Source organism: Pyrus communis, chromosome 5, assembly GCF_041283825.1.
Source record: "Pyrus communis isolate YQ-2024b chromosome 5, ASM4128382v1, whole genome shotgun sequence".
In the NCBI taxonomy this organism is placed as follows: Eukaryota; Viridiplantae; Streptophyta; class Magnoliopsida; order Rosales; family Rosaceae; genus Pyrus; species Pyrus communis.
Window position 1 is genome coordinate 13,993,016 of NC_142569.1, and position 27,329 is coordinate 14,020,344.

A 27,329-nucleotide genomic window follows, 5' to 3' on the forward strand; every position below is an offset into this window, starting at 1 on the left:
CCATGAATTGCATCAAATATATGTACATGCATTAAAATTATTGAATTAAAAATAAATAAAAATAAAAATTTTGCAATCGGGAAATCTAAGGGTTCTTTCGAACCCGTGACCTCCATCACTCATCCATGTAGATGGGCCCCCTAAGCCAAGAACCCCGACTGGAGCTTCTGCTCCTAGCCCGAAACCGTGAACTCGACACCTAGAAGGTGTCGCCACCTTTCAACCACCGTGTTGCATGGCATGCAGCCATGCTCAGCCACCTCGGCTACCTCCCCGATGACATGAAGATCGTCCACGGTGTCCTTTGGTTGAAAATTCCTTCAAATCTCATTGGATTTCTCGAAATTCCAATTTTAATTTCTAGGGTTTTGGTTGAATTGTTGAGATTTCCCAATCTCCAATTCATAATTGTGGTCAAAAACACCCAACAAGGATGCCCTGAGTCACCTTCTCTAGCGACACCTCCTAGCTGTGCTAGGACTTCTTGGTCCAACCTGACCCCAGTTTGGGCCTGATATGATCTCTGGCCACAGAAAGTTTTTTTTTTTTTTTTTTTTCCCCTTCTTTGGGCTTGTTTTTCCATGCCCAACCCGACCATATCTTAAAAAAAAAAAAAAAAAAAAATTGGGCTTGCCAACGTGGCTCCGCCCAATTCCCGACACCAGCCCATAGGGCTTCGATGTTCCCATATACCCACAGGCCACAGCAGTGGAACCCCGCCCTTGTAGGGCATTCGGTGTTCCCTGCACCTCGCAGCACAGGATTACTGCCCTTGCATAGGCCAATTTTGATCCAGCCCATATTTTTGGGCTTGCTGCTTGAGCCTATCCCCTGCCCAGTTCTCCCTGTGGGCCTGCAGCCCCACCCGAGACACCCTAGCCCAATTTTGGGCCTAGGTCGCATGACACCATTTTATTAAGCCACCCCGTGGGCTTATATATATATATATATATTTTTTTTTTCTTGGGCCTCGAGTTTTATTTCCCTAATAATTTTAGGCCCAATGGGTTTTAAATTTTTTTACCCACATTTTAGTTTGGCCCGAAGTCCAAATAATTAATTAAATTATAATTATAGACCTAAAAATCCTATTTTTACATATTTGTTTGCATATATATTTGTGTTTGCCTACAGGAATATATGAACCTGAAGTTCATAATTATTTTGAAACCCGAAGTTTCTTATAAATATACCTTGTTTGAAAACCTGAAGTTTTTCGCTTAAAAACATCACCCATGAAAACCCGAAGTTTTTTCGTGCAAAATTAAATCAATACATGTCTATTTGAACTTGTATGTTCTACTTCTATGTGAATAGATTGATTTTTTTTTTTCTCCATTACACTAACCACATCTTGTCCATCTATTTTGTGATAGGAACATGCCGAATTTGAACAAACTTGACTCCACCGCTTTGGAGGTCTCTGGAATGAACTACCTTAAGTGGGTCCAAGATGTAAAGCTCCACCTCACTACAAAGAACTTGCATCTTGCTATTTAAGAAGAGACAGACGAGCCTGTTGGCGAAGCTGAAAAAGTCACTATTATGATCTCCATCCGAAGACATATCCATGATATCCTGCAAACTGAGTATCTTGCTGATGAGGATCCACGTGCATTATGGGTCTCTTTGGTTGATCAATTTGATCACCAAAAAGACATATTCTTGCCTGAAGCAAGACACAACTGGCAGCACTTGCGCTTCCAAGACTTTAAGTTTGTAGATGAATATCATTCTTGTCTTAAAAAGTTTGAATCAGACTTCGTGCAAGTGGACGAACCGGAAACTATAAAGATGGAGGTTTTTGACTTTCAAGAGGATATCACCCATATGGAAGATTAGAATCTTAGACATAGACTTATTTTTTTCGTTGAATGGGGCCGAATTCCACTTAGTGGCCGAACTCCTCCTTTGTTTTTGGTTGATTTTTGAACAATTTTCCTTTATGTTTGGATTATTTGTTGGTGATTTGTTTTTTTGGGATATTAAGTTTTAATTAATTACCATCCTTGAATAAATGAAATTATTTTGAATTGATATTTGTTTTAAGAACTTTTATGCATGTGACTGATTCAAAATTAATTTTTCATTCTAGGTATGACTAGTGGAAAAGTTAGTTGTATGGCAGATAATGCAACCATGCACATTGTTTTGCGTGAACGCATCTATTTCACTAAGTTCATACCTAAGAATGCACCTTTGACAACCCTCTCAGGCCCATCCAACCTGATAGAAAGATATGGTAAGGCACGTAAAATGTTGTACAATGGTACAATCTTGACCATTGATGAGGCATTCTATTCTTCACGTTTCGAAAGAACGTTGCTAAGTTTCAAGGATATTAGAGATAACAATTACCACACTGAAACCCACGTAGAAAACCTATTCTAGAGAAGATAGAGCGTATCCCGAGTGGTCTGTATATTACGACCATACGCCCTATAGAATGCCACTATGTGGCCAGCCATATTACTGGGACCGCACGCTAAATTAAACTTTGGCATGATCGTTTGGGACATCCTAGACGAATATCGATACGCTAAATCCTCAAATCATCACAAGGGCATCCACTAACCCGAAGTTTAGGTTTGATCTAAGGAATCACATGTCAAACATATTCTATGGGAAAACATATTACTAAGACTTCTTATGACAAGATTCGATCAAATCGTCCCATTTTTCTACAACAGATTCAAGGGGGACAATTGTGGACCGATTCACTTTCCTTGCGGACCATTTAGATATTTTATGGTTTTGGTTGACGTTTCCACATGTTGGTCACACATGTGCTTGTTGTCCACAAGGAATGTTGCATTCTCCAAACTGTTGCCTCAGGTTATCAAGCTTAGGGCTCACCACCCTGATTATCTAAACAAATATATTTGATTGGATAATGCTGGAGAATTCACATCTAAAACTTTTGATAACTATTGCATGTCAGTTAAGGTTGCAGTTGAACATCCCGTACCCTAAGTGCACACCCAGAACGACCTGGTAAAGGCTTTCATTAAGAGATTTCAAGTGATTGCTTGATCGTTGGTTATACGTACTAAGCTCTCGATCGCTGCTTAAGGCCACGCAATATTGAACGCAGCAAAGTTGGTCCGCTTAAGACCTGTTGCAACACAACCACTTAGTGCCCTTCAGTTGGTCACCAGATACGAACCCGACATATCGCATTTGGGTGTTTTTGGTTGTGTGGTATATGAGTCGATCTCGCCGCCCTTACGTACAATAATGAGGCGTCAGCGAAGGATGAAAATCTATGTCGGATATGATTCTCCTTCAATTATTCATTACTTAGAACCTTTGACAGGCGATCTGTTTACCGCTTGTTTTGCGGATTGTCACTTCTAAGACATAGTCTTCCGGTCGTTAAGGGGAGATAAGAACGTCAACATTTCTGAAGAATGATGCGAATTATCTTGGACAACTCCTATTTTGTCTCATTTAGATCCCTGCACTGCTCAATCTGAAATTGAAGTGCAGCGCATATTAGATCTTTAGAGGCTAACTCAGAGTATGCCAGATGCTTTCATTGATTTAGCACACATAACAAGATCACATATTTCAGCTGCAATTACACCTGCAAAGATGGATGTACCAAATGTACGATGGACTACCCTCTTGGAAGCCCAGGATGCCAATCTTGGTGATGCATACACATTAGTGGCTAGCCAATCATCTGCCTCTACACAAAAGTGTGGCAGACTTTTTGGTTCAAATGATTCACACCCTCGGAAGAGGAAATCCACAGCACAAGGTCCTGAAGAGCCTACCGTGAATCCAACTATCGCTTACTCATTCTATCTAACCCATGAGGAAATTCTAGATTATGGAAACGTCCTTGAAGAGACAAATCCTCCTTTCGAGAATCGTGAAATTTCGGTCTATTATGCTAGCTTAGATGATATGTGGCATAGAAATGAGATGATTGTCGACGATGCATTAGCATTTACAGTAGCTACTGAGATCATGTTGAGCAATGACATAGATATGATTAGTCAAATTGGAAACAAGCAATCCAAGTTGAACTCGATTCGCTTGCAAAATATAAGGTGTTTGAACCTATAGCTTTTACTCCTTCACATATGAAGCCCGTTGGCCACAAGTGGGTTTTCATTTAGAAGCGTAATGAGAAGAACGAAATTATGTGTTACAAAGATCATCTTATTGCACAAGGATTGTCACAACGCCCCGGGATTGACTATGACAAAACTTATTCACCCGTTATGGATGTGATTACTTTTCGCTACCTTATCATATTGGTAGTTTCCGAAAAGCTGAGTATGCAGCTGATGGATGTAGTAACTATATATCTCTATGTGGATCTTGATACGGAAATTTATATGAAAGTTCCCGAAGGACTTACATTGACTGGGTTAAATATTTCCAAACCTCGGAATACGCTCTCAATTCAGCTGAGGCGTTCACTCTACGGTTTGAAGCAATCCAGAAGAATGTGGTATAACTGTCTGAGTGAGTATTTGACTAGTCATGGATATGTGAACAACGAAATATGCCTTTGTGTGTTCATTAAGAAGTCACATTCCGGATTTGCGATTGTTGCAGTATATGTCGATGACATGAATCTCATCGGAGCTCCTAAAAAGCTCGAGAGAATTACCGTGCACCTGAAGTCGGAATTTGAGATGAAAGATCTAGGTAAGACTCGATACTATCTTGATCTCAAGATAGAGCATTGTTCAGATGAAATCCTAGTACATCAATCGAACTACACCCAGAAGGTGTTGCGCCGCTTTAATGCGAATAAAGCGAAGCCTTCGAGTATTCCTTTGGTCGTTTGATCACTAGATACAAAACGAGATCCCTTCCGTCCAAATAAGGATGATGAAGAGATTTTGGAGCCTGAAGTTCCTATCTAAGTGCAATAAGTGCTTTATTGTATTTAGCTCAATGTACTAGACCTAATATCTCATTCGCTGTTAATCTTTTGGCAAGATACAATAATGCACCTACATGCAGACACTGGACTGGCGTGAAAGACATCTTCCGTTACCTTAAAGATACTACGGATTTGGGTTTGTTCTATCCATGCGCATCCTCGAGTGATGCCGCACCTTCTGCTTCTCGAGTCGATTCTCGCCTTATTACTTATGCCGATGCAGGATACTTTTCTGATTCGCACAAGGCGCATTCTTAAACGTGTTATGTCTTTACCGTTAGAGGCACATCAATATCTTAGAGGTCAACTAAACAAAACTTAGTTGCCACTTCGTCTAACCATGCTGAAATTCTCACCTTACATGAAGTAACTTGGGAATGCTTTTGGTTGAGAGCAGTAATGGGCCATATTCAAAGTTCCTGTGATCTTTATCCCGTCGTTGATGTCCTGATGACGTTCTTTGAAGATAACGTAGCATGCATCGAACAGCTCAAGAAGGGTTACATCAAATGAGACAACACCAAGCACATTGCGTTGAAGTTCTTCTTTTTACATCAACAACAAGAGCATCAAAAGATTGAAGTCACGCAAATCCATTCACAAGACAATCTGGCCGACCTCTTCACCAAATCACTGCCGAAGACGACGTTTTATAAACTTGTTCATGGAATTGGTATGCGTAAACTTTCTGAGTTGTAACATTGCTATTTCTCTTTGGAATTGTGTCAAACTCAGGGGAAGTATTATGAAGATACTTGCTGGACCTTAATGTACTTTTATTCCCTACAATTAGGAGCATTTTTTCCATTGAGTTTTTACTACCTAACTAGGTTTTAACGAGGCACCCACCTTGGGTTGGTCATATCCCTGATGACGTCTCATAGACGTTTCTTTTGACTTTTACATTTCTCACACATTTTTCCTTAGACTATGGATTTTGTGTTTCTTAGTGAGACTTACTTACTTATGCAAGTTCCTACCTTATTGAGAATAATCGATGCTCCTTAGAATCAGTGTCGACGAGTCGACTTCCTCAACTTCTGCATGATGATGAATCTACCTTGAGTATTTACACACTCAAGGGGAAGTGTTGTAAACTTTCCTAGTTTAAGTATGATTGTGTAAATCCTAGATTATATTGGATTCTAGTTATCATTTCCTATATGGACTTGTATTCCTTAGGGATGAAGGAATATCTTCTCTCATTTTATTATTATAAATAAAGGCACAATGTAGGAGAGATAACAACACGTATTTCCCTACAATTCTACAAACACATCTCTCTCACTCTCTCTTCCCTTGCCGCCCCACTTTAATATTTTCAGATAACATAGGCTACTACAATGAGAGCATTGTAGGAATATTGAAAGTTTCACTTTTTTTGTCTTTTCATTATTTAAATTAGAGATGATAACATTACATGTAGGTGAGGCTTAAAAAAAACAACAAAATTTTATCTTACGAAATTACATTATTGTCTTTAACCTTTTTGTTGTGATAGAAGACAAAGATATATTTTCACCCTCTTTTGATTGCCAAAGATGATTTTATTAATGTAGCTTTAGATATGAGTAACATGTTGACTTAGATGCTAAATTATCACCTAAATGAAAATTAAGTTTTTTTTTTTTTTTTTTTTTTAAACAGACGATATTATCGAGGAGAGGGTGGACATGGCCTCACAATGGATTAGCAATAATGTGGTTCAAATTCGCCTTTGGTGAGAATCAAACCTAAGACTTCTCACTTACAAGTGAAGAGGAATACACCATAGTACTATATGGCTTTTAAAATTAGTATTTAAACTAATAAAATCTGCCAACTACATCCTTAATATTATATTCGAAGTTATTCTATTCAAATTTTCATTAATTTAAATTACGTGACTTGTATGTGATACACTTTAGATGGTAGACTAGTAGTTGTTTAGGGAATTATTATTTTTTGAAAAAATAATGTATGGAGTTAATTTAGGATGACAAATTAGATTTTACAACTTATACGCAACTTTAAGGCCTTACAAAAAATGACTATTACCTTCTAAAATGTGTTATATGACTTGAGTTTACAAAAAATTAAATAAATAACTAGTAATATCATAATAAGGTTAAAATTATGAGTTTTTAAAGAATTCATGAACTTATTTTATTAAAAAAAAAAGTTTAAAAACGTAATTTTAATTAGGGCAAATTCAGGAAAAAAATCGCCACATCACCGTACAAATATAGATAAATATCAAGAGACGTAAAGTTTTGAACACGGTGGAGACTATTAGAACATCGGGAATTGGGGCCAGTTGCTGGCATGACACCAGGACATGGAGAAAAGAGAAAACGTAGACGCAGTAAAGGATACAGACCACCACTATCACGATTCTCATCATCCGATTTATGCAATCGACAATATTGCTGCTCCTCCGTTGCTCTACCAATCGGAGTAGAAAACTGTCATCTTCTAATCTCTCACTCCTTTTATTCCTCCCTATTTAAACAGTTACAAATAAAGCACATCAACATCTTGTTTTAAATTTTTTATATGAAGAAAAAGACAAAAAGAAAAATGTGAGAGAATGAAAGAGAAGAGAAGGAGATGATAATAAGATATAAGAAAATACTACTCCTTACCAAACATAAGAAAACTGATTACGTCATATCAGAGGAAATTTCAAGAAATTAATGTGTTGATCAATTTCACAACTTTATCAACGGCCTAAATATTCATCCACTAATACTTGTGATCTAATTTATCAATCGTGTCCTGTTGATATGGTTTCACCAAAGTAAACTAGAGTAACATGCTTCACAATTTTTTTAACAAACGATAAGATAATATGTGCTTCACAATTTGTACCAAGTCCTAACAAAAATATCAATGATACTCTTTTTCTTTATTTTTTTAGCTGAACTAAAATTAAGAGTAATTAAAAGGGATGAAAAACAGGAAAATAATTTGCACACATTATATATATACTTCTTTTTTTTTTTTTTTTTTTTTTTTTTTTTGAAATTTATTCAATCGAAGGTTAAATATAAATAGATGTGTGCATGAAGAAAAAAGTACGCATAAATCATCTCCAAAAGAACATATACCTGTCTTAATGATGTCGCTAAACCATGCCGACCCATACACATCGATTTCTGCATATCGATTGCTGAGGAAGTATGTGCCAGAGACCACCTCATCAGAAACTGCCCAGTCTCCCGCACTGATACATGGATAAATGGCAGCCCCTTGGTTATTCCTCTCGTACACAAGCTCAATGCCGCACTCTTTTACCTGAAACTCAGATCGCGTGTATACTGAAACAGTCACCTCATCACCATCATCTAATTGCCCCCCAAACCTCCAATGACTTAACCATATCACGTCTTCTCCATCACCTGGGACACCAAAGAATGATGGGCCATAGATCCAGGTCAGGTCCTTTCTATTTACACTGCCAATCTTCACTACAGTGACTATTGGGTTGGGTAAATCTGTGTTCACATCGATCTTAGGAGAACAAGTGTTAGGCTTTGCATAGACAGAGAAGAAGTTGAAGCCTTTAATCCTTTCTTCAAGACGGAAAGGCACAGTTATAGACAATGACGACTTTGTTGTACTTCTATGACTGAACAGGCCTGGAACCTCATTACCAACAAGAAATACGCTGAATACACCATATTCATACAATCCCTGTGCCATGGAAATGATCTATATCAGTGAACTAATTTTGTATACAGACAATAACTACTCAGTTAATCTTGTGGAGAAAGACTGTCGTGCATGGGATGGGTCCATATGCACTTTGTATAATCATTGAATCACTAATGTTAGTTGTACATAATGAGGTGGGTAAAAGGGCTATAAGTCGCTAATAATTAGGCACGTAAAAGACATGTTGCTGCTTTACTCACCTCGTTTTGTGCAACTAATGTTAGTGACTGTGGTCAAGTTTTTTCATGGTGACATGATGCTCTTCTCTCAAATGAATGAATGTTGTGTGTGTATGTGTGTGTGAAAGAGAGAGAGAGAGAGAGGGACCTGGATGGGATGCATCTTCCTCTTCATCACACGTTTGAACACGTGCAGGGTACTGTCCAACATAATTGTTTCTGCGGATTTCAAGTTGTTCAAGCTCAAAAGGTTGATCATACGTACATCAACATTTTCTATTGATTCTAACTTGAAGTATGAGTCAATCTCAAATAGCTTGCAGTTGGATTCATCTAAGATGATTTTTGGTTGGAACGACATTGATTGAAATTTTACTTTTTCCAATGACGGGCAACCATTCACTATCAGTTCTCGGATAGTTGGAAGCCCTGCAAGCAATTTGAGACTCGTACACTGAGAAAAAGAGAGTTCGTCGAGTCTCTTAAGAACTTTGATGCAATCTGGTAGAGTGGAAATTGGATTGCAGCTTAGATTTAGCTTTTGCAATGATTGAAGGTTACTGAAATCCCCAGGAAAAATGGAAAATCATCATTGGAAAGATTGCAGCCACTAAGACTTAAATCTACTAAATTGCATGGCACATACGAAGCCCAAAACATTTCTGGATTTTTTCTTGGTTGTAAGTTGACCTCTGAGATGGTATGTATTGAAACTCCATCTCCTTTGAGCACTTTCAGAGATTCCATTTTACTCATTTCCTTTGGAAACTCAATAAGGTTTGAGCAACCAGATATGATGAGCGTTTCAAGAGATTTTAGTGTAGAAATGTTCTTTGGAAGCTTCCTAATGTTTTTGCAATCTTCCATATTCAACTGAACAAGTCTGTCTAGGTTTCCAATGGATTTGACATCAACCAAGCTTGCACAATCTTTAAGAATCAAACTCTCTAGATTGGGGACGTGTGAAAAGTCAGGGGTTTGGGTAAGGTAATGGGAATGGCTGATATTTAGGATCTTCAATGATGGAAGAAACTGTCAAGAAATCCAAAAAAACCAGGAATGATGAGAGGGAGTCAAATTCTGTAAATATATAACAAATATATAATCATTGAAAGCTCTAAAATTAAAACTAAAGAAAGTAAAGAGATATACTCTCTAGGGTGACATACCTTTTCTCCTTCCCAGACTTGTTTCAAGCTACTATAGCACACTTCAAGAACAACTAGGCTTTCTGAAGGAAAGTCATTGGGTAAAGAATTAAAAGGAAATCCATGCCAACACAACCATCTTAGCCCTGTAGGAAACTCTTGAAACGATCCGTTGAGTTGTACATGAATAAGCTGGAGTAGTCTTAGTTTATGCATTCTCACGAATGCACTGGTTTCCAAAACTACCTCATTTGAATTTCTCGAAAGAGTATGTGCAGGATGCATTTCCATGTTCAGCACAAGACCTTCAATTGTTTGTGTTCCCTAAAAAGTAAAAACAAAAAGAAGACATTAATCTGGATATGTTAACAAACATTGCAGATGTATACAACTAAAAACACGTAAGAAATTTATAAAATTAAAAACACGTAATTCATAAATTTCTTACATTCTTTTGTGTCAATACTTTAAACGAATCCTTATGGTTCCACAATCTACTACGTTTGCAAGGCTCCTTTGACTCTAACCCAACAATACCTCTTCCCATTTCCCGAACCATGTGATGCATCTTAACCTTGTTATATTCATCAATTGTCACCAAACATCTATCCATGAGATTTTGAATGCCAACAACCGTGTAGAAATCACAGCTATCTAGTATTCTAACAATCACATCTTTCTCCATTCCAATAAAGAAACATGCAATGTGAAGAAATAAATTTTTATCATGGTCATCTTGTAAAGAGTCATAGCTTATTCTGAGTTTATTCAAGATTTCACCATTTGGAATAGCTTTCAACTTGTTTAATGCACTCTCCCATACAAGTGTACTTTGCCCGGATAAAGAAGAACCCAAAATTTTCAGAGCTAATGGAAGTCCTCCACTGAGGTGTACTACTCTTTCTGAAAGTTCCAAGTAATCTTCTATGGGATAGTCTTGCCCAAACGCATGCCAACTAAAGAGCTCCAGTGATTCGCTTCTGTCAAAACTTTGAACCTTATGAACCTTAATGGCATGGTGCCGAGCTTTTAGCAACCCTGCATTGCTAGTTGTAATGATGATTTTACTTCCCGGATAAAGCTGACCTTGCATCCGAAGAACCGCATCTAACTGGTCCATATGATCCACATCATCTAGAACAAGAAGAACTTTTCTAGAGCTGATAGCATCTTCAATCTTAATCACTCCCTGGCTAATACTGTGTATTTTTACTTTTTTGCCATTCAAAACATCATAAAGAAGCTGCTTTTGTATCTGAACTAAACCATTCGGCTGCCCTGAAATTTCTCTTATATTCTCAAGGAAACTGGTTCCTTGAAATCTTTTATAGTTTGAATTATAAACACATTTTGCAATGGTTGTCTTTCCCATTCCACGCATCCCATATATGATAAGTATGTCAGGATCAGTTGATCCATCCTGTAGCCATAAGTTAATGTTTTGGACTCGAGAATGGATTCCAATTAAGTGTGGGGCAACACTTATGGGCGTACGACTTAGTTTGCCTTCAATCACTTTAACAATTTTCTTGATAAATTTTGACTCGTGCCTATAAAGTTGCAATGAAAATGCAAAATAAATCAAATACATCATGATTAATTTAAACATAACTAAAATGTAAAATCAAACTTTGTGAAAACTGTTCACAATCTTATGGGCAACTTTCTGTTGTTCTCCCCTCTTCCCATTATGTTTAGGGATGCATATAAGATATAACAAACAATATACAAGACTACAAGTACACAAATAGTCCATGAAATCTGGTAAGTTTTGAAACAAAACTTTAGTTGGTACTATACTAGTATTTATGGAACAAATTGGGAGAAATCAAAATTAATTAGACATGATCAGTAAAAGCCCACAAAATTATCAAATTTCCAATCAGAATACGTTGACAATACATAAAGAGAGACGCCAGATAAATCAACAGAATTTACCAGGTAATAATAATACAGATAGAAATCTAATCAAATGTCAGTCAGATGAATATGCATCAATTGTAATAAATGAAATTAATATAATTACCCATCAGCTTGATGCTGTAAGACCATCCCTGCTAGATCTGCAACTTCAGTAAGTGCAGCCCTCCAGTTCTTCACCTTGTCCTTCAACGATCGATCTTTTTCATGTCTTGCAAATGATTTTGCAAAACTTCCCTCCTGCTTTCTCACCTGAGGTGGGTCGATGTCATAGAAGACTGGCAAAACTACATGGTCCGATGTCCTATTGCGTTCTAGGATCATCACAAGCTCATCAAGGCACCATCTGGATGACGCATAGTCTTTTGAAAGCACAATTACCGAACTTCGTGACTGTTGGATAATTTTCTGCAATTCTTGCTTGATATCTGTTCCTCTCTCAAGTTCATTATCATCGCGAAATGTGAGAAAGCCTGCGTTTACAAATGCTGTATAGAGATGATCAGTAAAAGTCTTGCGAGTGTCTTCGCCTCTAAAACTCAAGAACACATGATAACTGCATGGAGAAGAAGTACTAGTGGAGGAGGAGGCTCCTTCACTCTGAGCTGATCTAATAAGACCCATCGAGCAATTAGAAAATCACTAGATTCACTACCCTCTTGGACAGAATAATCAAACTATATTACAAGCAACTAATAGGTGAACGTCCAGCAATTCTTGCAAGAGATGCAAATGTCAATTACGCGTTTAGTGTGTTCGGAGACTTCAATGGTCATTAGTTGAATAAAAATGTTTATTTATTTATTTTCTTCTTGGTTTCTACTCCCTCCGGTTTCTCTCTATCATTTTTTCTTTTTCTTTTTTTCATTTTTTTTTTTTTTTTTTTTTTTGTTTGTGTAGGTTTTTTTTTTTTTTTTTTTTTTAAACTTCATTTCAAGAAAAAGTAACAATAGTCATCCATATTCTTTTCAGAAAACAAAGTCAATCGGTGGCTAATTGGAGTAAGGTAAAAAGCATATAAGCGTCTGATGGGTCATAGGGGTGGGCATAAAAACCGCCAAACCGCAAAACCGCATCGAACTGTAAGAAAAAAAACCAAAAAAACCCGTGTTGACCGGAAAAGTCAACTTTGAGTGAAAAATCGAACCGAACCGTTCAAACCGGTTCCGGTTCCGGTTTCGAATGACCAAGAACCGGCCAAACCGAACCGAACCGTTTTATTAATAATAAATAAATAAATTATATATACACACACATGTCATGGTATAATAGGTTGAAAAATTGTGTACAGGAGCTGCTGCTTCTTGCTTGCTCTCTGAAGTCTAAAAACTTGCAATTTGTTTCATCATTTTTTTGTTTGTTGACTGATTGACCAGTGCATATGTATTTTAGTTGTCTCTTTTTGTTGACTTGGTGCCACTACCAAAGACATTTGGATTAAAAAAGATGTGTTGTATGCAACTTTATGTAATCAGTTTTAGAAGATGTATTTGAATGCATAATGATTTGGTGTTCAAATAATTTATTATTAGGAACCGTAAACCGGCAAGAACCGAATCGGAACCGGTGTAGACCGAACCGTAATGTTCTAGTCATAAATTTAAGTGGAACCGCACCGAATCGAACCGTTAATATATTTCGGTTCCAGTTCCAATTTAGGGGTGGAACCGCACCGAACCGCACCGTGCCCACCCCTAATGGGTCACTCTTCTGGATATATATTACGCACAGTATTATTTGTGTAAGTTTTTCTCTTTGGTTCTAGAATTTTTTTTTCCGATTAATGCTACTAAATTTATAGACTAAATTTACAAATTAAATCATACGTCATTAATAAAAAATAAGCATATTAATTAACACTTAAATAATACTCTAATTTTCAACTTACATATCATGTAATTTATAAAAATATAATCTACAAATTTTGTCTCTCAACATTACCATTTTTCTTCTTCTCTTACTGTCGCATACAACAAAATGAAATTACACAACAATCAATCACAAAGGTTCTTGCCGTCAATCAACCCACTTCATCTACAACTGGGCCACAGACACCTCAGTCCAGCGCCTTAGCCATTTCATCAAGGAATTTTCAAGGTACGGGAACTTTTTTTTTTGGGGTAAATGAATGATTGTATTAAAAGAGAACCAAAAGAAGCAACAAACTACTACACAACAATGGCAACAAGGGCCAAGTTAAAAACAAACAAAAAAGGTATGAGGCTGTAAAAAACAGCTTACAACCCAACCCAACAACCAGCACCCAAAAGGAGAACTACATAGGAATTCTCCATTCTTGAAAAATAGGTCCATTTACAGTAGAAAGCGGAATCTGCAAAGAACATAACCGCAAGCGTATAGAGTTCACAATGGCTTTAAAGATAGCAACAGAGCAGAGATGTTCATCTCTGGTTATCTCGTAGAGAATATGGTAGAAGTGTGCGAGAAAGAAGGGCCCCATGGCTACATCATCAAAGGAGTGTAAGGCATCCACCAGTGGGATCCACTCTAGCTTCACTCATTTAGATTTATTTGGGAACACATGTTGGTTCAACCAGTATAGAAGGAAGTACATGTGTTCCTGAGCCATATCTGCAGTGGAGGATGGCAGGCTGAAGATCTTCTTTGCAAATGGGATGAAGCCCACGAATGACATCTCATAGCTTTTGAAGGTCGAGAGGTTGTATTCTAGTCAAGTAATGGGCTCATAGGCGCCCGAGCTTTCAGCAGTCGGGCAAAAAGGTGAGGACCAATCGTGGGTGACATCGACACACCTGCCTAAGGGCCTTAGCATGAAGACTTGAGCCATGTCGAGGACTATGGGAGACATGCGACCCATTCTAAAGTTAAATGTATTGGTCCCATTGTTCCAGAAAAGGAGAGTTGTGGTCAGAAACTCGGACTTGACTATAATCATGACCTTGGAAAGCATGATAAGCTCATAGATTCCATTAGCCATCCACTTTTGCTTCCAGATGGGCTCGAGCTCGTCCACCCACTACTACTAGGCTTTATCCTTCATTAGTGAGTAGCCTCTTTTGAAATTGGACCATTTAGAGGCCAAGATGCTAACCTCGGTGGAGTAAGGACTAGAGGCGAACCAGTTGGCAGAGGGCATGTTATTTTCCACCACAATTGGGACTTGGGAAATCCAAGCAAGCCGGAGAGAATGCACCATTCTTCTTCAAAGAAAATCGATAAGTTCAGGCTAGCCCGAGGGCGATGAAGGCCGTTGAGTCGATTACGCAAATTGACGAACCCTTCGTCGGACTCGCATGCAGGACAGAGTTTGGGTACCATTGGTTGATTGATTTTTGGGAAGAAAGTTAAGAAGGTTGAAGGTAGAAAGCAAGGAAGAACTGCGAAGGCAAGAGAATTCTGGAAATTCTGGGAATTCTGGAAACTTAGATAATAAGGGTCGCTAGAAGTGTTGGCCGAGAAATTTAAATGGAGGTTATATAACAAGCAGTTAATTAACGCTGGAGATCGTGGGTTAGTGCAAAGGTTTATTCGTAATCGGTTGTTTAAGTGGTGCAAGTCCCGAGGTAAAGCATACCGTTAGTGTTTAATCATCATTAATGCCTCAGTTAGCAGACTTAACAATGATTAAAGGGGACACTGTTTGGGTTAATATTTAACATTGGGCTTTATAATGATAAGGATCAAGGATGCTAAAGCAAATGGGAACTTGCCCGAAGCCCAGTCGACGAGCCTGAAACAAAGTGAGGTTGTCTCAGCAGTAACATAAGCCATGTGCCAATGATTGAAGTGATGGCTAACATAGACCAACTCACCACTAGCCAAAAATCACTTTCTAATAGCATAAATAAGTAAATAAGAGATGACTCACTGGCCCTGAAAGCCATCGGCCAAGAAAAAAGGCAAGATAGTCGGGCTAAATTGCCTATAAAATGAGAAAGAGACACCAGAGACAAAGACACTCAACCAACCAATCAAAAGACATGCAAACTCTGCTCTCAAGCCAATTCATACCCAAAAAAGCTAAAACTTGTCCAGATTCAGTCCTTTTAGCTATAGTTCCCTTAGAAAAGCTATCTTTTGTCTACTGTAAAAGCTCTACTACCTCTCTTTAGTATTGTAGTATCGATTCCCTCATGTAAAACTTGTTTACTTTCCATCCATTTTAGCATACAACCATCTGTAAACCTAAAGAGAAATGGCTGCAAGAAGTTCAACCTTGCCCGACAAGGTGAAATCTTACCGTAATCTTTGTGTTTTGTACCTTCATTTAGTAGATCTGTTTCTTAATGAACTTTTCAGCATACATTCAATTTATTTTCAACTATTTTCTACTTAAGAGACCCATTTGTACTCGGATCTGGCTAAGTTAATAAACCTGGTCTCATTAAAGGCAAACTATGATCAAGATAGTGGTTGAAAGTACCCTGAACTCCCTTTGTTCTGAACATATAAGACTATGAACTAAAAGTCCTTGTTTACAAGGCAAGAAAAGAACTTAATGCAAACTTAACATATCTGCGACAATCCATTGATAAACGAGAAGTTAAAGTAACTTGGGGCTTAAGTAATCGACTTAACTCACACCCATTCAACAATCTATTATGTAAGGATAACAGTGGCACACATAAATCCTTGTTAGTTTTGATTGCGAGCCTTAAGGCCTACACCAAAGGCCCTACAAAGGAACATTTCAAACTAACTTTAAACTATTCTTGCAACAAACCAAGCAGCAGAAACTCGACTGACAACCAACCAAAATGCCACCTCCTCGGGGAGCTGTGCGAGGGAAATCTTGCCCGAATAGGAGCAACCTCCGATGAGGTAGTGATACCATAACCCTCACCTCCTTGAGAAGAATTCTCCACTTGAACAGGATCACATAGTTGTTGCATGACAATCCCAGATATGAGGCGACCATTAACCAACGAAACCCATACTCTACCTAGAGAGAATGAGGGAATGAGGGGATGAATCTCTCATCACTAAGAGTGGACCGTTAAGCATTAGGGTATAGGAATTAGTGGTAAAGGAAGAAGTGGTAACTTTGTTACAAGAGTTCTTTAGAAAAGCTAAGGTCTCTAGTAATTGTGGAAGGAGGAAAGGGGTGAGGTTAATGAAAGTGGCCTGAAATAGGGGGCTTTGGGTTTTGTTGTAGCTAATGTAGTTAGGTTTTAAATTTAGGTGGTTACTCATGTCTACAAAACTAGATTTCGGTGCAGTGGTTGAGATTTCAAAACAAGGATTAAAGGAGGGAGATCCATGGTTGACATATCCTTGGAAGGGAGGGGAACGGAGGAAAGCCCCATGGGTTTAGTACTTTGTTGGTCAAGTGATAACTTTATTACAAGAGTTCTTCAGAAAAGCTAAGGTCAAGGTATATGAACTTTTGCTAACCTAGAGTTCCACCAATTAAGTCTTGACATCTATGCATTTAAGTTGCAATTTACACCACCAGTCTGGCCCACAGTTAAAAGAATAAAAAAATTAATATTTTCATAAGATAGTGTTGTCGGCCTTTTCTCTTCCATCTCCCTCCACCATCTCAGTCTGCAACACCAGAAACCAAACATTTTTCAACTAAGGAGTCATCATCACCTGCACCAAAATGTATGCCTTCCACCCAACAACCACATCATCCTCACCACCATGAACACCACCTGAAGCTCCAGCCCCTGTTAAGCTATGCAGATTGCCGGTTCTCGATCGAGTTGGCCGTGTCTTTCTGTGGCAGGTAGGACATTTGTAGTAGAGGTGAAGTCACCGGTTCTTAAGCATTAGGAGAAATATGTGCACAATAAGGAAACGAGGTCATTATGGGACCAAATGTCACATCCCAGCTTGGGCAGGACCACTTCCCGGGCCCGATTCCACCGTAGCACGATATTGTCCTCTTTGGGCCCCAACATTCCCTCACGGTTTTGTTTCTGGGAACTCACACGAGAACTTCCCAATGGGTCACCCATCATGGGAATGCTCTCGCGCGCTATTCGCTTAACTTCAGAGTTCCGATGGAACCCGAAGCTAGTGAACTCCCAAAATGCCTCGTGCTAGGTAGAGATAAGAATATACATATAAGGATCACTCCCTTGGGTGATGTAGGATGTCATAATCCACCCCCTTAGGGGCCCGACGTCCTCGTCGGCACACACGCGGCCAGGCTTAGGCTCTGATACCAAATTGTCACATCCCGGCCCGGGCAGGACCACTTCCCAGGCCCGATTCCACCGTAGCACGATATTGTCCTCTTTGTGCCCCAACACACCCTTATAGTTTTGTTTCTGGAAACTCACACGAGAACTTCCCAGTGGGTCACCCATCATGGGAATGCTCTCGCGCGCTACTCGCTTAACTTCGGAGTTCCGATGGAACCCGAAGCCAGTGAGATCCTAAAAGGCCTCGTGCTAGGTAGAGATGAGAATATACATATACGGATCACTCCCCTGGGTGATGTGGGATGTCATTTCCTGGGCCCGATTCCATCGTAGCACGATATTGTCCGATTTGGGCCCCAACACACCCTCACGGTTTTGTTTCTGGGAACTCACATGAGAACTTCCCAGTAGGTCACCCATCATGGGAATGCTCTCACGTGCTACTTGCTTAACTTCGGAGTTCTGATAGAACCTGAAGCCAGTGAGCTCCCAAAAGGCCTTGTGCTAGGTAGAGATGAGAATATACATATAAAGATCACTCCCCTGGGCGATGTGGTATGTCACACCAAACCACGGACGGCGATGGTTGTTGTAAAAGGAGGAGGATTATCTCCCATCTTAATTTCTCTCCCCTTCCCTCCTCTTCTATTTGAATGGTTACGATTAAGCCACGTTAATATTTATATTATTTTTTATAGAAACAATAAGACAAAAACCAATGTATGAGAGAATATGAGGAAATGGGATGAGAATATGAGGAAAAAGAATCCTTCTCCGTATTGTAGGCCAACCGGGAGGAATCTGAGGGATATGATTAAAAGGGTTGAGGAAGGGAAGATGAAAATGAGGCTTACTGTAAAAATAAAAAATAAAAATCATTTATTGATTATTTTATAAAAGGGTTGTTTTATCAACATCCTCATGTATTGTTAAATACACTCCATATCTAGTTTTTCAATCAAAATTTATTTTAATACACTTTACATACTTTCCTATACTATCCTCACACCCATAATCTTCACATATCCCTTGTGGATTTCTTCCTAGCTCTTACTAGGGCCAACTATTTCGATGAATGCAGAAGAGGAGTTACTCGACTGCCTCAACATTACCTTTGAGGATAGTCTTGACTTGGAAGAACGTTTTTATGGCTCCATTCATTTGGTGGGTAGACTTATTGCCGACAATGAGCTATCTCAGAATGTAGTGAAGGAAATTCAGTGCTCAGCCTGGAATAAGATGGGGGTTGTTCGTGTTCTTAGAGCTAAAGAAAACATCATTGCCATTACAGTTGGTGAGGATGAGGTCGCCAGGAAACTTTTGGAAGGAAATCCCTGGTTCATCAAGGACTATACATGCTCAGTGAAACTATGGCCCTCCTACCACTCCTTTGATGATATTGAAGCTGATAGAGGCATATAATGGATTTAAGCCCATGGGATCCCCCGTAATTTCTGCACTAAGAAAAACGCCAGGTGTCTGGGTTCAAAGAGTCTTGGAGGTCGAGGACCTGACAGTGACTGCGTTTTGTGGGTTTCTCCGTTTATGAGTCGAGTCGACTTCGACTCTCATAAGCCGTTGTTGACTAGCTTCTCCGTCACTTGCCCCACTGGAGGATCATATGTAATTCGCCTGAAATACGAAGGATTGAGAATATTCTATTACCGTTGCAATAGGCTTGGCCACTATAAGGGTTACCCATCTTTGGCTCTGCATCTACCATTAGGGGAAAGTAAATTCAATGACTCGTTTCGCGCCTTGCGCCGATCCAAAGCCAGCTCCTTCCTGTTCTAACCAAAATCTGCTACTGTCAAATCTGGTGCCGATAAGAGCCACTGAAAACGTAAATGTGACTGATTGGCTAATGATTTCTATGATTTTCCTGATGACGAAGCTGATATTCCGATGAATCGTTTTTATGTTTACGTAATGACAAAGAAATGATAGCCTCATCAGGTGGTACTTGTGTCAGCGATAAATTCCCTGTGGTACTGCCTGCGTCTTTTGGCACCTCTGACATCCCGATCTCTCAGTGTTCCAATTCGATGACTAATTCTGTCACATGTCATCCATCCTAGCCTTCCACCTCGTGATCAACCCCATCCTCAGATCTGGGCCATAAATGGCACTCTGACAGTTTTGGAACCCAATTTACCAATGGGTCACTCACCAATGCAATGGGTTATCTTTGGAGAGTGACTGGTATGATCCAAAATCTTTCCCTCCATGGGCTCTTGATAATTCGTTAGGCCTCATCCAGGCTTCTGATGAGTTAAGGGCCAGCCCATTTATAGGTGTTAAATTGTTCCATCCCCCTCCCCCACAGTCTAAGATTTGAACGTAGTGACTTACAACCTGGCCTCCAAGATGGTCTCGTAAGCTGATGGTGTTAAAGGGCCTCAGTCCGTCCTTTCTTCTCCATTCGCGAATAAGGCGAGGATTGCTTTAAATCCCCAACGAGGCCATCATCTACATCTGTCTAATCTTAAATCACGGGGGTCAAAAGCCAAAGGGAGTGGAAGAAGGGGAAGCTATGGGGGACATACATCTCTACGTTCCAATCTATCGACGGATATCACAGCCCCAACTGGCATCATCCTCTATGACGTGTTCATTAGCCCGTCCAAAGCATTGGTGGAGGCAAATGAACTGGGTTTACTTGGTACAAAGAGAAAATCAACCACGATTAGATCGGCGAAGGCTGACGGGTTTCAGCTTTGTCGTCATCCATGAATATCTTGATATGGAACTGTCGGGGGCTTGGAAACATCCACAAAGTTCAGGCCTTGCAAGATTTAATCCAGCAACAAGATCCTACCTTGGTTTTTCTCTGTGAAACTAAGGTTAATAGTGCATCTCTGATTCCCCTCAAGCTCACATTAGGGTTTGATAAGTGCTTCAATGTTCCATCTCAGGGTCAATCTGGGGGTTTAAATCTTTTCTGGTCTGATGATATTAATCTGTTGGTCATTGTTTCATCTGAACGATTCATTGATATGAAAATTGGTGTTATTAGTGATTCCAACCACTGGAAATTCATTGGGTTTTACGGCCACCCAGCCACGACTAATCGTCATCTCTCTTGGAACCTGCTCCGGTCCTTAGCGACATCCAATTCTCCCCCGTGGGTTGTTAGTGGTGACTTTAACAAACTTCTACACCCTAATGAGAATGAGGGTGGCCCTCCGCGTCCTATCAATCAAATCCTAAGGTTTAGAGAAGTCGTCAATGATTGTAATATACATGACCTCGGATTCTTGGGCCTCCTCATACTTAGATCACTAATAGGTCGAATGGGATCAATAAGCGTCTTGATCATGTTTTAGTCTCAACTCAATGGAAAATTCTCTTCGACGTGGCCACGGTTACCCACCTTAACCCTAGTAAATCCACCACGTGCCCTTATCTCTTTCAGTCAACGGAACTCCAAAACCTTGGAAGAAATGAAGGAATAACTTCTGTTTTGAGGCGTTTTGGGCCAGTCATGATGATTGTGAAGATGTGATCATGTAGGCCTGGTCCAAATCTTTTGTTGGCGTACCCATGTTCCAAGTGGTCCAAAAGAATCCGATCAACCAGAGTTGCTCTTTTAAAATGAAGTCAAAGGTTATTCAGGGATCGACAGGAGAAGATGTTGAAGATCCGTGCCAAACTCGGTTGCGTTCTCTCACATCTTCTATCGGTGGATTCTATGGGAGTTAGGGCTAATCTTTTGCAACGTCTTGACGAATTGCTAGACCAAGAAGACTTTTTCTGGCGTCAAAAATCTCGTATGCTATAGATCCGAGAGAGGGATAAAAACTTTTTTTCTTCCATAGACGAGCTAACAATCGAAGAACCAAGAACCGAATTATAGGCTCACGAATGAGGCTAGGATCTGGGTTGAGAACAATCATGCTATTAAGGATGCAGTTCTCTCTTACATTGACAATCTTTACTCATCGTCGTGGACTGCTAATTGTGTCCTGGTGCTGAATTTTGTCGAACCCAGGGTCACTACTGAAATGAATAATTCTCTCAATCTCGAATTCCTTCATGAGGAAATCAAGGTCGGCTTATTCTACATGAAACCTTCCACGACACAAGGTCTATATGGAATGACGTTGTTCTTCTTCCAGAGGTATTGGTATATCATCAGGGCAACTTTGTCTTTTCTGTATTTCGGGAGAATCCTCAAACAAATTAATTACATTATGGTGTTGTTTATCCCTATATAGAAAAACCCCAGGGATATGTCTCAATTGCGACCGATCAGTTTATGCAATGTCAGATTTCCAACCACTTATTCCTGAGTCGTAAGGGGAAACATGGTCTTTTGTCTCTCAAACTGAACATCAGTAAAGCCTATGACCCTATTGAGTAGAGCTACCTTAGAGGGATCATTTCCAAACTAGGGTTTTCAGATCGATGAGTGGATCTATTAATGGTTTTTGTCTCCTCCATTTTTTACTCATTCATCGTCAACAGGTGCCCACGGGGCTTTATTCACCTTTCCCGTGTTCTTCATCAGGGGACCCCCTCTCTCCCTATCTCTTCCTCCTTTGCGCAGAAGGGATGTCAGCTCTAATGGATAATTTGGAACGAGATGGTTTAACTAGGGGTATCTCCATCTGCCCTGTAGCTCCGTCAATTAACCACCTCTTGTTTACCGAAGACAGTTTGCTTTTTTGCCTAGCTAGGGATAATGAATGTCGATAAATCTCAAATGCTCTTTAGGTTTATGAACTCGTATCTGGGTAGAAAGTCAACCTACTCAAGGGTGAGGTTTATTTTAGTAGGAATGTTAAGGCCCCGATCAAATCCCACTTTGCCCAGCTACTTAGGGTTAAGTGTGTGAGCAAACATGACAAATATCTAGGGATGCCTACTTTAGTGGGGTGAAATCGTAGCAATTGATTTGGGTACATTAAAGAAAGGTTGTGGAAAGGTCTACAAATCTAGAAAGGTGAGCCTCTCAGCCTGCTGGCAAAGAAATTCTGGTGAAAGCAGTTGCTTAGGCCATCCCCATTTACACGATGGGATGATTCTTGCTCCCGAAATTTTTTTTGTGATAACTTGAACAAGCTTATTGCTTCTTATTGGTGGAACGGGAATGACGAGGAGAATATGATCCATTATAGCTCTTGGAACAATTTGTGCTCTCCAAAATCGGAAGGTGGACTTGGGTTTTGAAATCTGTATGCATTTAATCTGGCATTCTCACTAAACAGGGTTGGCGGATCCTCTCGAAGCCAAACTCTTTGGTAGCTTTTGTCCTTAAAGCTAAATAATTTCCAACATGCTCCTTTAGGTACGTTGGGATGGGAAGGAACGGAGTGGGACAGAACGCGCTCATCCCATGTTTGGTGGGCCAAAGACAGTGGAACGCGCTGTCCCACGGAACGAAATTTGGTTAAATTTTTGTTCCACCTCCCTTCTAGAAAGCTCGTCCCACGTTTAGTGCGCCAAAGATAGTGGGATGCTCTGGTCAATTCGGATCCCTTATTCTGTTAGAAAAGTATTTGCGCTGCTAGGAAGATTCTCGCATTGGGTCTTCGTTGGCAGGTTGGAGGGGGCTCTAGGATCAAAATCTGGGAGAACCTTTAGATACCTTTGTCGACGACCTTCAAGTTGTTCTCCCCACGACCCTCAGATTGCACCCTAACCATGGTGGCTAATCTTATCAATTTTGATCACCATTGCTAGAAGGGTGAATCCTTCAATTCTCTCTTCTCACCCGAAGAAGCTAATGTGATTCGCTCTATTCCCATCAGTGTCAAATCACCCACAAGCTCTCTGATGTGGCATTTCGAGAAGAATGGTCATTTTTCTGCGCGCAGCGATTACCACCTAGCTCGACAATGGTCTCTGCCTCTTAGCAGTGGGGCATCTTCGTCTTCTTCAACAGCTTATGTGAAGATTTGGGAGAAGATTTGGAATGCCAATGTCCCTCCCAAGGTAAAAGTGTGTGTATGGCGCCTTTGTAGGGGATTTGTTCCAACCCGCTTTAACCTTGCTCATTGCCATTTAACTTTGGACTCCTCTTGTGTTCTTTGTAATGGCCCCAAGGAATCGGTCATCCATATTGTGCGATTTTGCCCCTTTGCTAAATGCACCTAGTTGTTTTCCCCTCTTGGCTTGTCGATGCGTGATCTCCATCCCTCTACCCTCCTGGATTGGCTAGATCCAATCATAACATTTCTTCCCTCAAACAAGTTGGATTTGGTGCTTATGATCTTATGGAGTCTTTGGGGCGCTCGTAATAAAAAAGTGTGGTCTGGTACCTGCAAGAACCCTGACGTGATTGTTGGGCGCTGCTTAACTTGGTGGCAGGACTTCACCCATACTAGGTTGGCACAGTACGTCCCCAATACCTCACAAAATATATGCCCCAAATGGTCCATCCCTCATCCCGGCTTCATCAAACTTAATATTGATGGAGCTTAAAACAAGGATTCAAAGCTTGGTGGGTTTGGGCTGATTGTTCGAGATGATTTTGGTTCTTTTATGACAGCCTTATGTGGTCATTTTATGGATACTTTCTCTCCCTAGCAAACCGAGGCTTTGGCATTCCGTTCAGCAGTCCTGTGGGCGATATCGAGGGGTTTTCATCATATCATTTTTTAATCTGATTCACTTCAGATTGTGGAAGCACTTAGGGACTCCTCAACCAATCTTTCATCTCTTGGTTAGATAATTGAGGATATCAAGGTTTTTCTCTCTACAATCATTGAAGATTCTTTTACCCATGTTTGCCGACAAGCTAACGGAGTTGCTCATAGACTTAGTCGTTTTGGTCTTACGCTTAATCGTGAATGTACTTGGGATGATCTTCCCACCCCCCCCCCCGGTTTTAATCATGGGCACCCTCATTGAGGATGTCCCTGGCCATGATTAGCCTTGTAATGGTTTTGGTCATGAATATATCATCTATCGTTTCATAAATAAATAAAACTTCACACACATTCAACATTCTCTCATTGTTCATTCTCACCACACCTTCAAATTTCAAGACTCTCGCTAAACATGTAAATGCTAATTACGAGGTCAATGACATGATATTCAATTGTTGGTTTATGTTACTAGTAGAGCACACATCCAAAATTTGCATCCCTCTTTGTTACTCATCTATAGAGTCAATCTCACAAAATTTTGACCTAAAAAAAAAATATGATAGGACACGGATGAATTTTTTTTCTTTTTTCAAAATTATAATGGGTTCAATTCTTTTTACTGTACAAAACTTAAAAGAAAAAAGAAAGTAGTGGCAACTGCCAAGCTTACCACTTAGAGAAAAAATTGTTTGTATTATAATGGTTTTATTCTTTCTTTTTTTTTCGAGAAATCAAAGGTTGTGGAGTAGTTATAGATTTTGATAACAAAAAAATGTTGTAGTTCTTACAAAATCCATGATGAAGTACGCATGGTTACGAGTTCGTAACAATTTGTTTTTTTTTTTTTTTTAGGGTTTAGGCTTCTATCAATTTGGGAGGTTTTGTTTTAGGATTTTAGGATTCAGGTTTAGACTACCAATTTAGGGTTAGGATTCATATTAGTAAATAATTTTTGTGTATTCAATTTCTTTTAAATTTTTTGATGCTAAATAGTCATTTCATGTTAAGATACATAAGCCATTTAATAATAAATATTTATATGGATATACTCAATAATATGTAAGGTGCTACTAAAAAATTCCTTTATAAAATAACTATTTCGCTTTAGAGGGGCAGATATCATTTTGGATTAGAAGAGGACACCACCTGTTAATGCTGAGCCGGGGTTCCTGCTTACTTTTTAAAATTCCTCATTTCCATCAGCTCAAGCCAGCTCCACCTGACACCTGTTGTGAACCGCCATTTGCACAGCCTTTCGCGCTCGGCACCCAGCAAGCACCCAGCACCCAGACCCTACACTGATGCAGTGATCCCTAGCGCATCACTCTCTCCTTCCACTTCTCGTACACTTTCATCTATTTCTATTTGTGCGGTTACGTTTAAGTCACGTTAATATTTTATATTATTATTTTTTTTTATCTTATTATTTTTATAAAAAAAATTAATATAAAATATTGACGTGACTTAACCGTGATCGCACAAAATAGAATGAGATTAGAGTGTATAACAAGTGAGAGTGCATAGAAGCCGGATCCGTCCCCAATACCGTCGCATCCACTTCCGCCACCACTGTTCTACCTGCGCTTGGCACGAGTCCAGTGCAGAACACATCCTACGGTGGCGACTCCGTTTTGTGACGGCATATTCAACCAAATACTTGCACTGATGTGTTTCAAAAAAAAAAAAAATACTTGCACTGACAGCACTATTCGATATTCTTCTTCTCATGCTCTGTGAATGTCTATTAATTATCGAGAACCCACTTGTTAATCCCAAGCTTCCAAGCATTCTGAATGGCTCAAGCCAGGAATGAAGAAATAAATGTTTTACTCCGGATGTTACAACTGAGTTTTTTCGTATGAAGTGTAATTCGGAAGTATTGTTGAACGTTTTAAAGCCGGCGTTGTGGTCAGGGTTTTCAACAGCGCCTCGACGTTGACTATATATGCGGACACATATAGTCATGTACCATTAAATCGGCTACTATTCGAACAATTTCTAGTCTTGATATATCTCGTGCATGGCCACATCGGTAATTAGATGAAAAAAAAAGCACTCTTGCATGATTATTTTCAGGAAGATGTTTACATGGCTCAAGCAGACGCTTCATATAAGGTCCTAACGATTCAGTTATTTTCTGTTATATGTCGGTTTTTGTTAGAGTCTTGCAAATTCTTTTCTTTTTATTTATCAACATTCTTCTTACACTATTTATTTCTTACTCTACACTGATGATATCGTGAATCGTGATAGTTGACATCAAGAACTTGGGGCCACTCAGTTATTTCTTAGGCTTACAGGTCACTTCATTATTCAACCGGCCTCCACATTCATCAACTTAAGTATGCTCGTGATCTATCACATAGTTTGACATGGTTTCCTTTAAACCTGCTTCTACACCGCTTGCTGCCAAAATCTCTCTTACCGCGTATGATGGATCTCTTTGTCTCTCTCACCTCATATCGTGAGTTAGATGGTTTTTTTGCAGTATCTTACTCTTACTCGTATATCTCCTTTGCTGTCAATATCGTTACGCAATTTATGATTTATCTCATACTACATATATGATTGCTACTAAACTCATTCATCTTTATGTCAAAGGTACAAGATTCTAAAAAGTGCTAGGCGGTAGTCGGGCATTCAAGCCTCGGATCTTGAGATTAGGAAGTAACGGCACTGTATAAGAAACCGAGAGCCCATCCATATGATGGGTGAACCGTCTTGGAACCTGGTCCCTGGGAAGAAATGTGCTG

At 39.6% G+C, this 27,329-nt stretch overlaps 1 protein-coding gene across 1 annotated transcript; it reads right to left on the bottom strand.

Annotated features, from left to right (window-relative positions):
- Positions 1-7,026: 7,026 nt before the first annotated feature.
- Positions 7,027-12,619, bottom strand: LOC137725915 (disease resistance protein RPV1). Its single transcript, XM_068464754.2, is given in 7 exon segments — positions 7,027-7,387; positions 7,996-8,581; positions 8,930-9,364; positions 9,367-9,813; positions 9,951-10,253; positions 10,378-11,479; positions 11,956-12,619. Coding segments are annotated over 7 exon segments (3,681 nt in total). The 5' UTR covers positions 12,474-12,619; the 3' UTR covers positions 7,027-7,097.
- Between the last annotated feature and the right edge of the window lie 14,710 nt (positions 12,620-27,329).